Genomic DNA, 15234 nt, shown 5'->3' on the forward strand with positions numbered 1-15234 from the left:
CCCTCTGCTGGACACACACGTCTGCCGCATGTGTTGCAGAAAGTCAACAAAAGACCACGTCACAGCTACAGCATCGCTCGCCCACTCTTTACTTGATGGTGATCTGATGGTGTTCAGCCCACAGGACACAGCCCACAGGACACCACCCACAGGAGACAGTCCACAGTACACCACCCACAGAACACCACCCACAGAACACAGCCCACAGTACACCACCCACAGAACACAGCCCACAGTACACCACCTACAGGACACAGTCCACACGACACAGCCCACAGTACACCTCCCACAGGACACAGTCCACAGTACACCACCCACAGGACACAGCGCACAGTACACCACCCACAGGACACAGCGCACAGGACACAGCCCACAGTACACCACCCACAGTACACCACCCACAGGACACACCCCACAGGACACAGCCCACAGTACACCACCCACAGAACACAGCCCACAGTACACCACCCACAGGACACAGTCCACAGTACACCACCCACAGAACACAGCGCACAGTACACCACCCACAGGACACAGCGCACAGGACACAGCCCACAGTACACCACCCACAGTACACCACCCACAGGACACACCCCACAGGACACAGCCCACAGTACACCACCCACAGTACACCACCCACAGAACACAGCCCACAGAACACCACCCACAGAACACAGCCCACAGTACACCACCCACAGAACACAGCCCACAGTACACCACCCACAGGACACAGTCCACACGACACAGCCCACAGTACACCTCCCACAGGACACAGTCCACAGTACACCACCCACAGGACACAGCCCACAGTACACCACCCACAGGACACACCCCACAGGACACAGCCCACAGTACACCACCCACAGTACACCACCCACAGAACACAGCCCACAGTACACCACCCACAGGACACACCCCACAGGACACAGCCCACAGTACACCACCCACAGGACACACCCCACAGGACACAGCCCACAGTACACCACCCACAGTACACCACCCACAGGACACAGCGCACAGAACACAGCCCACAGTACACCACCCACAGGACACACCCCACAGGACATAGCGCACAGGACATGGCCCACAGTACACCACCCACAGGACACACCCCACAGGACACCACCCACAGTACACCACCCACAGGACACACCCCACAGGACACAGCCCACAGTACACCACCCACAGAACACACCCCACAGGACACAGCCCACAGTACACCACCCACAGTACACCACCCACAGAACACAGCCCACAGTACACCACCCACAGGACACACCCCACAGGACACAGCCCACAGTACACCACCCACAGGACACACCCCACAGGACACAGCCCACAGTACACCACCCACAGTACACCACCCACAGGACACAGCGCACAGAACACAGCCCACAGTACACCACCCACAGGACACACCCCACAGGACACAGCGCACAGGACATGGCCCACAGTACACCACCCACAGGACACACCCCACAGGACACCACCCACAGTACACCACCCACAGGACACACCCCACAGGACACAGCCCACAGTACACCACCCACAGTACACCACCCACAGGACACAGCGCACAGAACACAGCCCACAGTACACCACCCACAGGACACACCCCACAGGACACAGCGCACAGGACATGGCCCACAGTACACCACCCACAGGACACACCCCACAGGACACAGCCCACAGTACAAAACCCACAGGACACATCCCACAGGACACCACCCACAGGACACCACCCACACCGCTCATAAAACACAGCCCACAGGACACAGGTCACAGCTCACAGGATACGACTCACAGAATGCTGTCCAGGTGCGTCAGTATTAGGTGACAGTAGTGTGGATCATGGACTGTAGTGTATACTGTAATATGGACTGTAGTATATACTGTAGTGTGGATCATAGTATATAAGATAGTGTGAACTGTAGGCTAGCATATAATGTGGTGTGAACTGTAGTATATACTGTACTGTAATGTGGACTGTAGTATATACAGTAGTGTATAGTGTAGTGTGTATTGTAATGTATACTGTATTGTGGACTGTGGTATATACTTTAGTGTCTATTGTAATGTGGACTGTAATGTATACTGCAGCAGGGACTAGTGTATACTGTAGTATGTACTATAGTGTGTATTGTAGTGTGTACTGTAATGTATACTGTAGTGTGTACTGTATTGTGGACTGTAGTATATACTATAGTGTGTATTGTAATGTATACTGTAGCGTGGACTGTAATATGTACTGCTGTGTATACTGTAGTGTGGACTGTAGAATATAATGTAATGTGTACTGTAGTGTGAACAGTAGGGTAGACTGTACTGTGGTGTGGATTAGTGTAGTATATGTTGTAGTGTGGACAGTAGTGTGTAATGTACTATGTACTGTAGTGTGGACAGTAGTATATACTGTAATGTATATTGTAGTGTCGACTGTTGTATATACTGTAGTATGCACTGTAGTGTATAACATAGTGCCCCTCACAGTAACACAACAGTCAGGCCAGGGTTCTCAGTGAGATTCTTTACTGTTTTTCATCAGAGCCATTGGTGGGGGTGGGTGGGCAGGGGTAGGTACACAGTGCAAACTGGTTACAAAAAAACACACAACCAAACACATTCCCCAGCAGGGGGCGCTCATTGTGTTCGTTACAGATTTTATTACTTCACACTGAGAACAGAATGACGAAGTAAAAGTAGCTGCAGCGCTCTCTACTGGACATACACAATGCATCCTCTGGTTCCCTCTAAACAAAGAGTTAAACTACAACACGAAGTAGTTGACAACTAAATTCATCATTAATGCGTTATTAACTACAATTTTATAAACATTTAATATTTAATATATAATTATTAAAGCTTTATTACATTGTGCACCTTTACAGCGGTGTAACATACAAAGCACATAGACATGGAGATGGCTTTTGGATTAGAGCTGATACAGATAGGCTGTGGGGGGGTTACATAGTGAAAGGTCTGTGTGTGTGTGTGTGTGTCGGGAGTCTGAACTGAGTTTATAAAAAGGCACCAGACTCGTTTCACTGACCAATTTCCCACCATGCAACACTATACATGTGTCAATCTGTATCTGATAACATATTTGAGTGCTGTTCGAATGCTAATAAGGCACCAATGCAGCTAAAGCGCATGCAGCCTGAGGGATTGTGTATAAGAAGATGATTGACAGGCATCTGATGGTCAGTCGTTTTCTCTCAGTCGCTTCCTCCGCACAGTTTCAGCAGCAGCTTCTTGTAGTCTCCAGAGGTGTCTCCCTACACACACACACACACAATTATACACACACACACACACAAACATACAGTGAGCGTGTGTCTATGTGTGTATACTCACAGATATAGCCGTGTAGAGGGACTTCCCGTAGGTGCGGAGGTATTCCTGCCTGATGTCCAGCATGTCCACCTCAGAGCGGGTCACCATCACACGGATCAGCGTGCGGTCCTTGGTGCCGGCACCCTACAAACAAACAAGTTTTACTGACTGTGTCTGTACTGTGTGTGTGTCTCTCTCTCTCTCCGTGTGTGTGTGTGTGTGTGGGGGGGGGGGGGGGGGGGGTCCTTTACCTTGATAGCGTTGTTGAGTCTCTCGGCGAAGTAGCCCGATGTGTTCTTGATACACTTCACTGGAAAACAAAAGTAGAATCAAACCAAATTCAGAACAGACGTCCTGCCCCTGGTCACTGGGGTCCCACACAGAGGGAACTAAATGATTTCCACAAATCACAGACCCCCCGTTCCCACCCCCAGCACAGAACACTTTTTCAGCTCAGCCTCAATCCCAACAACAGGATTTCTCCACTTGCTTTAGCACATGGGAAATAACTCACATCTTATGGCCTGCGTCCACCCAGAGCGCGAGCCCCAGAGTGTCCACCCAGAGCGCGAGCCCCAGAGTGTCCACCCAGAGCGCGAGCCCCAGAGTGTCCACCCAGAGCGCGAGCCCCAGAGTGTCCACCCAGAGCGCGAGCCCCAGAGTGTCCACCCCAGTGTGTCCACTCAGACATGAGCCCCAGTGTGTCCACTCTCTTCTGTCCATTCAAAGCAAAGTGTAAACAGCTGGACAGTGAGACAGGGATTAACTCACCCACAGCCAACATCCCGGTCTCCAGGTTTCCGGACATCTCCCTGCAGATGCTCTTCTCTATGTCCTTACCACACATCTGCTGATACTCATGGAAAACTACACACACACAAACACACATTTTACTAACAGTTAACAACAATGATCCTCATATGTGGACTGTCATGAGGACACCTTGTTGCAGGGCTATGTGTTTCCAGTTTAAAATACTGTTTACAGAAGGTGCAGTAGTGTGTCTGTGCAGTGTGTCCTGTGTCTGCAGTGTGTAGTGTGTATGCAGTGTGTATGCTCAGTGTGTCCTGTCTCTATGCAGTGTGTTGCATGTATGCACAGTGTGTCTGCGCAGCATGTAGTGTATGCGCAGTGTGTCTTGTGCCTGTACAGTGCGTAGTGTGTCTGCGCAGCGTCCATTCACAGTCTGCCCTGTCTCTGCAGTGTTGTGTGTATGCTCAGTGTCTGCGCAGCGTGTAATGTGTATGTTCAGTGTGTCTGCACAGCATGTAGTGTGTATGTGCAGTGTGTCGTGTGCCTGTACAGTGCGTAGTGTGTATGCGTAGTGTGTCGTGTGCCTGTACAGTGCGTAGTGTGTATGCGCAGTGTGTCTTGTGCCTGTACAGTGCGTAGTGTGTTTGCACAGGGTCTATTCGCAGTTTGTCCTGTCTCTGCAGTGTGTTGTGTGTATGCTCAGTGTGTCTGCACAGCATGTAATGTGTATGCGCAGTGTCGTGTGCCTGTTCAGTGCGTAGTGTGTCTGCGCAGTGTGTATTCGCAGTCTGTCCTGTCTCTGCACAGTGTGTCGTGTGTATGCTCAGTGTGTAACGTGTCTGTACAGTGTGTAGTTTATATGCTCAATGTGTAATGCGTCTGCTCAGTGTGTCTGCGCAGTGTGTAATGTTGTGTAGTTTGTGTTGACCTTGTCTGAGGTGTGGTTTGCTGCGAGCACAGAGAATGGCGTTAAACTGAGACTCATCTGTTCCCACTTTATTCTCTCCAGCAGCGTAGAGTTTCTAAAACACACACACACATAAATGTTTACAGACTGTTACTGACTTTATTGTTGTGTACATAAGTGTAATTCTGTCCCTCACCTGTGCGTCCTGTTTGGCCAGCGATATGTCCACCGTCTCCCTCTCGTCACGGTTTCCCTGAAAGAAAGAAAAAAACGTTTAGGGGAAAACTGGACCGGGTCAGTTCTAGAGAGGGCAGTGGACCGGGTCAGTTCTACAGTGCAGTGGACTGGGTCAGTTCTAGAGAGGGCAGTGGACCGGGTCAGTTCTAGAGAGGGCAGTGGACCGGGTCAGTTCTAGAGAGGGCAGTGGACCGGGTCAGTTCTAGAGAGGGCAGTGGACCAGGTCAGTTCTAGAGAGGGCAGTGGACCGGGTCAGTTCTAGAGAGGGCAGTGGACCGGGTCACTTCTACAGTGCAGTGGACTGGGTCAGTTCTAGAGAGGGTAGTGGACCGGGTCAGTTCTAGAGAGGGCAGTGGACCGGGTCAGTTCTACAGTGCAGTGGACCAGGTCAGTTCTAGAGAGGGCAGTGGACCGGGTCAGTTCTACAGTGCAGTGGACCGGGTCAGTTCTCTCACCTGAGACAGGGAGACCAGAAGCCGGCGGAAATGTCCTGAGGTGTCGTGCTCAATGGCGTGTTCCAGGGTTTTCCCAAATTCTAACACACACACAAACAAACACACAATGTTGACACGACAAGGGCAGGGTTTCTAATAAAGTGTCCAGACAGGTGTAGTCTCACCTGTTTTGTAGATCTGGCTGATTTCTCGTATTTCTGCGTTGCTGCGAGACGAGAGAATTTCAATCAGACACGCCTCGTCAGTTCCTGCTCCCTGAGGACACACACAAACAAAAACAAACAAACACTGAGCTCTTTCCTGCAGTCAGCACTAAAACAGGGCTGAAACACCTCTATAGAAGAACAGAACCGCTCCAGCCTCCACCTGGGAGACAAACATTAAGCAACCAACTTTAAAGGATTATTTAAAACGACTGACTCACAAACTCCACCCTAAACACAGTGGGCGGAGCAAAACACTAATAAACTGCAGTAACACAGATTATACATCTATTTCATAATTATTATTATTATTATTTTACACCATTACACGGCTCCATCACATCATTCTACTGTCTCCAACCAATCAGCACGTCCTGTTTACTCCAGGATTATTTCCTCCACTCTCAGTCCAGGGTATAATTTAGGGAAGAGGAGAGACAGACGGGGGAAGAGGAGAAAGAGATGGGGAAGGACAGACAGACAGGGCAATAGGAGAGACAGACAGGGCATGGGGACAGACAGATGGGGGAGAGTAGAGACGGTGAGACTCACAGCGATGGCGTGATGAAGCTCAAAGGCGTCATACTCCCCCGGACTCTTCATCATCGCCAGAACCAGCTGCTCAAAATTACCCGTCAATTCGGACTTCAGATCGTGGACCAGATCCTGAGGAATAGAAGGGGGACAATGGGGTCAGAACTGACAATGTCCAGGTCAGTGACCGGACTCTGAATGGAACCGCAATCACTGCTTAAGACCTGAGATCTAGAACCACGGAGTACAGTAAACACATGTGAACTAACACTAGGGTCCTCCTCTGGGTGAGTGGGCTTCTTCATATTTAAAGGGTGTGTAAATTTTGAACGCTGCCCTCACCTTGCCGTAGGTGGTCTTGTACGCACGGACCATGGGCACACGCTGCCTATTGGAACGATTTCCCAACAGCTCGATTATCGCATTCTCATCAGTTCCTGTAAAACAAACAACAAAAGATTATAGTTTTGATTATGATTTTGTAAAATATCAACTGCTACCAGCTTCTGCTTTAAAACTTTAACAAAATAAAATCTCTGTTCAGTATTTCACTGTGTTTGTGTTTACAGTGTTTCACTGTGTTTGTGTTTATAGTGTCACTGTGTTTAGTTTCATTGTGTTTGCGTTTATAGTGTCACTGTGTTTACGGTATTTCATTGTGTTTGTGTTTATAGTGTCATTGTTTGTGTTTATAGTGTCACTGTGTTTACAGTGTTTCACTGTGTTTGTGTTTATAGTGTCACTGTGTTTAGTTTCATTGTGTTTGTGTTTATAGTGTCACTGTGTTTACAGTGTTTCACTGTGTTTGTGTTTATAGTGTCACTGTGTTTAGTTTCATTGTGTTTGTGTTTAGAGTGTCACTGTGTTTACAGTGTTTCACTGTGTTTGTGTTTATAGTGTCACTGTGTTTACAGTGTTTCACTGTGTTTGTGTTTATAGTGTCACTGTGTTTAGTGTTTCACTGTGTTTGTGTTTATAGTGTCATTGTGTTTACAGTGTGTCATTGTGTTTGTGTTTATAGTGTCACTGTTTGTTTACAGTATTTCCTTGTGTTTACAGTGTTTCACTGTGTTTGTTTACAGTGTTTCACTGTGTTTGTGTTTACAGTGTTTCACTGTGTGTTTACAGTATTTCATGGTGTTTGTGTTTATAGTGTCACTGTGTTTGTGTTTACGGTATTTCATTTTGTTTGTGTTTACTGTGTCTCATTGTGTGTTTACGGTATTTCACTGTTTGTGTTTATAATGTTAGGGTTTACAGTGCTTTTATGTCTGAGAGCGTACAGTGAGGTCTCGGACCACACGCAGTCTCTGAAAGTCTCTGCTGGGGGTCTCTACGAATGATACACACAATTTCTGTGTGTATGAGTTACTGTAAGTATGATGTAATCTCACCAAAGCCCTTCATGGCTTTCCGAAGAACCTCCACATCTCGGAGAGGGTCTGCACCAGGGAAGTCCTTAATCGTGCCACGATAACCACGCTACAAAAAACAACAATCAGTTACAGCACAACTTTAATGAATGATCATACATTCATAGTCATTTACACCTATACAATTTGGACAGAAGAATGGGGCTAGAACCTCGAAGGACGTCCCTTTCCCACTCTGCACAGTTAGAGGTGCTGGTTAATTATGTGTGATTTGTTTTCTAAAGAAAAATCAGTGTATTTATTGACACTATTTAATGCACAATTACTGTAGTGAATTTAACATATACATTTAATAAATAAACAACGTGGCCTGTGTGAGAATTTGTACATTTTTTAACACAGTGTCCACTGACTGCACGCTTCCATGCGCCTAATGTGTAAAATCAGAGACAGTATCTTGTCTGACGCTCAGTTGCAAATGGAGTAGCTGCAGATCTACAGAGCACTGCTGTGTGTTCCCTCTGTGTGTTCAGCTGTGCTCTGTAGGACAATGGGCAGTGAGTGTAGAAACAGCATTGATCTTAATTTTGTGACTGGTGAGTGTATATTGTGCACTACCCTGGGAAGATTGTTTTAACTTCCACCCAACTCCAGACAGAGAGAGGGTCCAGACAGGGAGGGAGAGAGTGTGTCCAGACAGAGTGAGAGAGAGAGAGTCCAGAGAGAGGGAGAATCCAGAGAGAGAGAGAGAGAGGGAGAGAGAGAGAGTCCAGAGAGAGAGGGAGAGAGAGAGAGTCAAAGGGAGTGAGGGTATGGCAGAGTGACAGAGGGATAATGGCTAAAGAGACAAAGCTCTGAGGAGCTGAACAGACGCCTGAGAGAAAAGCATTGATTCAATAACTACATCTGTGTCACAGCAGTTTTTCCTCAAAACAGAAACACGTCAAAATACACAGACGTCTTCAATTTACTGAAACTAATCCGAGTAAAACAATCCCTTTTTTTCCCTCAGTTCTGTTTTCTCTGTTCACATTTACAAACTCTCGGCCAATCAGTAACTGCAGTAAAATCAGGAATTTGCGCTGTGTGAATTCAGCTGAAGGTTTATTTAACTAAACAGACTAAGAACAGATTCTAAAGTTGTCTCTGATCTGAACTGGACTCTGTAAATATAAACACAGTTAGAGTCTGACGCCTGCTGGTGGTGACAGAGGGGAAGTGTTTGTAGAATGTTCCAGATCCTCCGTTTAAAAGAGTCCACTGTAAACAAGAGAATATCAAAAGGCGTCATTCTCTGTGACCGCCCAGAAAGGGGGCGTGGCCTATACACGGATATGGGCGTGACAGACTACTCATAGGAGGCGTGGCCTCTACTCAGAGAGGGGGCGTGGCCCCACTTTGGACTCTGTGTCAAGTTTCTTGAAGTTTGTCACAGTTTACACTATGGCTTACTCTCCCGGAGCATTTATGCTTTTATTTATTGTTTATTCATGTTTTTGTGACCAGTTGTATGTGTTACACTGTAGGACTCTTACATTAGCCGGAGGTATAGCAGGACCCACGGGGCCTACATTACCACCTGGTCCAGCTGGAGCTCCGCCTCCATACACAGGCATGGTGGGCATAGAGGGGTTGGGGGCAGGAGCACCCCCAGGGTAACCAGGCATTGGCTGTTGCCCTGGGGCTGGACCCCCAGGATAACCTTGGGGCATCCCACCACCTGGCTGAAAAATAAATAAATAAATAAACAAAAACAGAACTTTACACCATCTTCAAAACAATACAATCACCCCCCCCCACACACAGAACCCCCACTACACACAAAGACCCCCCCACACACAGATCCCCTCACCGCCCACACACACACAACGAACAGACACCCCCCCTACACACACAAACACACCCGCTACACACACACCCTACAAACACAGACACACACACCAACAGACACTCCCCTACACACACACAGACAACCCTTATACACACACACACAACCTCAACCATACACACACAGACCCTCCCTACACACACACACACAAACAGCCACGCCCCCCCCAAACACACACACAGCCCTCCACACACAGCCCCAACACACCGTAACCCCTCAACCCCCTCCACACACACCCCACAACACACAGAGAAACCACCCACACACAGGAACCCCCCAACCTACCCTTCACATACAGAGAAATCCCCCCCCACCCACCCCAGACACACACACCTCAACCCCCACCCACCCACCCACACAGACTTTTCACATCAAAAAGAAATTACTTACGGCCCCATAGCCGGGCTGTGCCCCCCATCCACCTGCAAACACAGACAGAGCATCTCAGAGACCACAGCAGAGGACCACTCAGTCCCCATGACCCAGTAAATACAAACTGCTCTCACACAGAGGGGAGTCTGCGGTCACTCGTTCTCCTCGACACTAACCAGGAGCTCGGACACAGCTGATGTTTTCAGGGTTTGATTTACTCTCACTTCACTGGCTCCAGGTTAAACTCTGCCTCTAACTGGTCGGCTACTTTTCACCAGCTTCTCCCCACTTTACTCCATCACTGTAACTAAGTTTCTCTGTCTGTGAGGCTTTTTATGAGCCATTGATCAGAGGAGAACAGGTTCCTGATTGTAGTCTTGATTCTGAGGTGTGTGTCCTGTCCCCGACACCCAGGGCTCAGACCTGGAGTTCGCTGAAGCTGCTCAGAGATGGCAGCCGTGTCCTGTTTCAAGTGTCTTTAGCGATGCGCTGGAAAAGTGTTCAGAGGAAACCTGCTGCTTGTTCCTGAGAACACTTCAGTAAACATAGCATCCGCACTCCGTCAAACTCAGATAAAAATCCACACTGCAGGAGTTTTTATATTAACTTCAACAGAAAAAGGCCATGTATTCACTCCAGAGAACAGTTTCACTGCTCCACACCCGGCACAGGAGCCTTTACCCACCTCTCGCACACACACACCTGCACCCACACACACCTGCACGCTCACACCCTCACACACCTGCACCCACACACACCCACACACCTGCACGCTCGCTCACACACACCCACCTGCACGCTCACACACACACACCCACCTGCACGCTCACACACACACACCCACCTGCACGCTCGCTCACACACACCCACCTGCACGCTCGCTCACACACACCCACCTGCACGCTCGCTCACACACACACACCCACCTGCACGCTCACACACACACACCCACCTGCACGCTCACACACACACACCCACCTGCACGCTCACACACACACACACACCTGCACGCTCGTGCCGGCCCTGGACTTCTCTCTGAGTCAGGGAACGTAAATCTCACCTGCAGGAACGGAGGGGTACGCTCCGGGCTGAGCAGGGGGGAATCCCCCTCCCTGAGGAGGGTATCCTGGATATCCTCCCGGCTGTGCGGGGTATCCTCCGGCCTGGGGGGGGAAACCAGACTGAGGGGGGTACATCCCGGCCTGTGGTGGGTACCCTCCAGCCTGGGGGGGGTACATGCCCTGCTGAGGGGGGTATCCTCCTCCCTGAGGGGGGTAACCTCCTGGTCCAGAGGGGTATCCGGGGTAACTCATCTCAAATATCTGAAGAGAGAGACATAAAACACTAAAATTAGCAAGTTATCTTTTCTGTATCTTTATCTGGCAGGAACTTATCCGCGTTTCTTTCTTCTTCTGCCGCTGAAACCCGTTTGTTAAGGTGGAGCTGTTTAAACACTTTTTAAAATGTTTGTTCTTTTCAAGTCTAACGTAACTTTCACACCCACATTCCTCCTACAAAATGGCAGCCATTGTCCGCCCAACTTACGTAACTAACTCTACAGTCGTACAACTTCCCGTTCCACCTTAAAAAAAGCACTACTTTACATTACATTTAAGGTGGAACCAAATCCTCATAAACCAAGTCAATTCCAAAAAGAGAGATAGAAACACTAGGAAACGGGATACAGCCCGGAGGACGGGGAGATTTTAAACAGAGAAAGTATAAACACGACCGGGCCGCAGGAGCAACATTCAGCTCCAAAGGAGTCAGACACGGGGACGGAGAGGAGAAAAGGAGAGAGACTGACAGGAACGGAGGGAACGAAGGAGAGAAATGTAGGGAATGAAGGAGAAAAATAAAGGGGGGAATGGTGGGAGTAAAATAGAGAAATAAACAGGAAAAGGAAACGAAAGCAAAAGGGAGCGGAACAGAGGAGTTTCTCACCGCGGCGCCGCTGTTGAAGGAACCCGGACTGAAGCAGGAAGAGCCGCGGCACTGATTGCATTGAAGGGGTGTGTCTTTGTGTATCTGTGTGTGCTCGAGTTTATGGCGCTGTATGAGGACCCTGCAGTGAATTTTTAGCTTGACCACCAGGAGATAAAAGAGCTCCGTTCTAGTTTAAAAGAAAACATCACCTGGAGCTAATATATTTGCTTAGTTAATCAATCCATCACACTTCCAAAACATGACCTGGGGAAGGTGCCACCTGTCCCCGAGGAAAACACCCAGGAACAGATTCCAGAGAGCCGCAAGGAGTACTATTACACTATTGGTCCCCAGGAAACGTACAGCATCACGGTATAATAATAAACAATACTCGAGAGCAAAACTAGAATAAAACACAGTAGAATCTCTTTATTGTCTTTATTACACCGAATGATCACTGGATTAGGGACCTTTCTAAACTTTGTACTTTGTGGTTCTACAATAACAGGCTGTAGTCCATCTGTGAGCTACAATATAAACATATAATGTGACTTATATCTGACATCAGTCTGAACAGGTCTCTCTCCTAAATTGACCCAAATGCGCAGAAGGATGATTCTTCAGGCTCTGACCCGATGTAAAACTCCACCAGTTCCATCCAAGGGCTTTCCTTTTGAAATGAAGGAAGGGATCCCAGCTGGTGTTTCACTGGGCAGCACTGCATCACACAATACTCCTTTTTTAATCAAAATGATTTCTATGTGAATAACAGGTAGAGTAAAAATATATTAAAACACAAACTGATTCCAAAAGTCATTGATTATGTGTTGTCCAGGCGTATGAATATTTCACACATGAAGAACCAGATAGATTTGGGCCAGTTTTATCTGCTCTGTGAATGTAGCCTAAGAGCAGCAGTGGTCAGTCTAGAGAACAGAGGTAAAGTGAAAGTTAGAACAGTAGCATTCATTCATTCATTATCTGTAACCCTTATACTGTTCAGGGTCGCAGTGGGTCTAGAGCCTACCTGGAATCATTGGGCGCAAGGCAGGAATACACCCTGGAGGGGGCGCCAGTCCTTCACAGGGCAACGCAGACACACACACATTCACTCACACCTACGGACACTTTTGAGTCACAAATCCACCTACCAACGTGTGTTTTTGGACTGTGGGAGGAAACCGGAGCAAACCCACGCAGACACAGGGAGAACACACCACACTCCTCACAGACAGTCACCCGGAGGAAACCCACGCAGACACAGGGAGAACACACCAACTCCTCACAGACAGTCACCCGGAGGAAACCCACGCAGACACAGAGAGAACAACTGCTCAGCATCAGACAAAAAAGGCTCATACATGGCACAAAAAGTGATTGGACACTCCCTGCATACACTGGAGGACACCTTCACCACCTGCTTATATTCTTACATAAGTGCTAATATTTTATATGGATGCATGTTTATTTATTTATATGTGTGTGGGGACAAAGCTCTACATAATTTTCCCAAAATAAATAAATAAATAAATGAATAAAAAGCCTCGAGCTTCCTCCTCTACAGTGAAATCTATACCTGAGCATGAACAGAAATGGAATCCTTTCTTTCACAACCACACACCCACGCAAAGCTCCAAAAGAGCAGAGTCCTCTCGCCGCAGCCCGAGTCAGACCGGTTTAACAAGTCCAAACACAAGCACCCAGTCGCCCACATATCATCCTTTAGGGTTTTTAAGGGGCCAGCTGGGGCCCGGTGATGAGGAACTGGGCGTGTAACCGGAAGGTTGTCGGTTCGATCCCCAGAGCCGGCAGGTCATGACTGAAGTGCCCTTGAGCAAGGCACCTAACCCCCAACTGCTCCCCGGGTGCCGTGGCTAGGGCTGCCCACCTAGTGTTCACTAATGCGTGTGTGTAGATGTGTGTTTCACTGCACTACTCTCAGTGTCAACTGTACAGTGAAATTTTACTTCTGCATTTAACACATCCATGGCATGGAAACACACCCACATAAAAATTTAGAAAATGTTTTAAAGAATTCAAATTCTACACACCCTCAGATCAAGGAGAGTGTTGGGGGTTAGGTGTCTTGCTCAAGGACACTTCAGCTCTGGATGTGGGGATCAAACCAGTGAGCTTCTGGAACCAAACCCACTTCTCTAACCATTAGACCATGGCTGCCCCATCGCTCTGTCACTCTTCAATTCATGCTCCTCTAACACACCCTTTAATTTTTTTTCTGTTTTTGAAGAACACGGACTGCAGTAAATGAGAGTGTATCTGTGGATCTGAGTAAACGGAGCTGAAGGATCTGAATGCTAATGGAACACGTCCTTTTCGCTCACTCTAGCAGTTTCTCTGATAAAGGGTGTGTTTACGTTTGTTGCTGATTACAGACTAAAACCTGCTTGGTGTGTCTTTTCTTCTATAGGGGTTAGGCAACGCTTCTTTAAGGTCAGTAGGAGTCAGGTAATGGGTTTCCTGTGATTTATGTGGTGTTACTTTCCTGTCAAAAATCTTGGGACTGGAATCTTCTTTTCATCTGGTCACTCTCTGGGAATTTTGGAATTCTGAGATTTTTAAACAGTGGACGGTTAGGGTTAGTTGAGTTGTTTCCCCCCCCCCCCTGGACTCGTCTATTAACTTTGACATTAACTCCGCTGACAGCTGCATCTGTGTTCTCTGTAATAGTGACTAATGACTAGTGTGGTGACTAAGCATTATGGGATATTAAGCATGTATTTTTAAATATCATTATCACTGTTATTACTAAGGCGGCACGGTGGCGCAGCAGGTAGTGTCGCAGTCACACAGCTCCAGGGGCCTGGAGGTTGTGGGTTCGATTCCCGCTCCGGGTGACTGTCTGTGAGGAGTTGGTGTGTTCTCCCTGTGTCTGCGTGGGTTTCCTCCAGGTGCTCCGGTTTCCTCCCACAGTCCAAAAACACATGTTGCAGGTGGATTGGCGACTCGAAAGTGTCCGTAGGTGTGAGTGAATGTGTGTGTGTATCTGTGTTGCCCTGTGAAGGACTGGCGCCCCCTCCAGGGTGGATTCCCGCCTTGCGCCCAATGATTCCAGGTAGGCTCTGGACCCCCGCGACCCTAAATTGGATAAGCGGTTACAGATAATGGATGGATGGATGTTATTACTAAATTAAGGTGAAAAATTACATTCAAATAGAGATATTTCAGCCAGAGTCTAAGAACTCTACAATTCACCATCAACAAGAAAATGGTTGGTAAACATTCAACTTCTGCC

At 48.1% G+C, this 15234-nt stretch overlaps 1 protein-coding gene across 1 annotated transcript; it reads right to left on the minus strand.

Moving 5' to 3' along the window:
* Positions 1–2569: 2569 nt before the first annotated feature.
* anxa11b (annexin A11b) lies at positions 2570–12129 on the minus strand. Its single transcript, XM_066663813.1, has 15 exons — positions 12000–12129; positions 11116–11377; positions 10074–10105; positions 9331–9519; positions 7817–7904; positions 6765–6859; positions 6441–6554; positions 5850–5940; positions 5686–5765; positions 5190–5246; positions 5015–5108; positions 4105–4200; positions 3585–3643; positions 3355–3477; positions 2570–3275 (listed from the first exon to the last, which is right to left on the minus strand). Exons 2-15 carry the CDS (start codon positions 11366–11368, stop codon positions 3216–3218), a joined length of 1431 nt encoding a protein of 476 aa, XP_066519910.1. The 5' UTR covers positions 11369–11377; positions 12000–12129; the 3' UTR covers positions 2570–3215.
* Positions 12130–15234: the final 3105 nt, after the last annotated feature.

Source organism: Hoplias malabaricus, chromosome 3 (genome assembly GCF_029633855.1).
Source record: "Hoplias malabaricus isolate fHopMal1 chromosome 3, fHopMal1.hap1, whole genome shotgun sequence".
NCBI classification, from domain to species: Eukaryota; Metazoa; Chordata; class Actinopteri; order Characiformes; family Erythrinidae; genus Hoplias; species Hoplias malabaricus.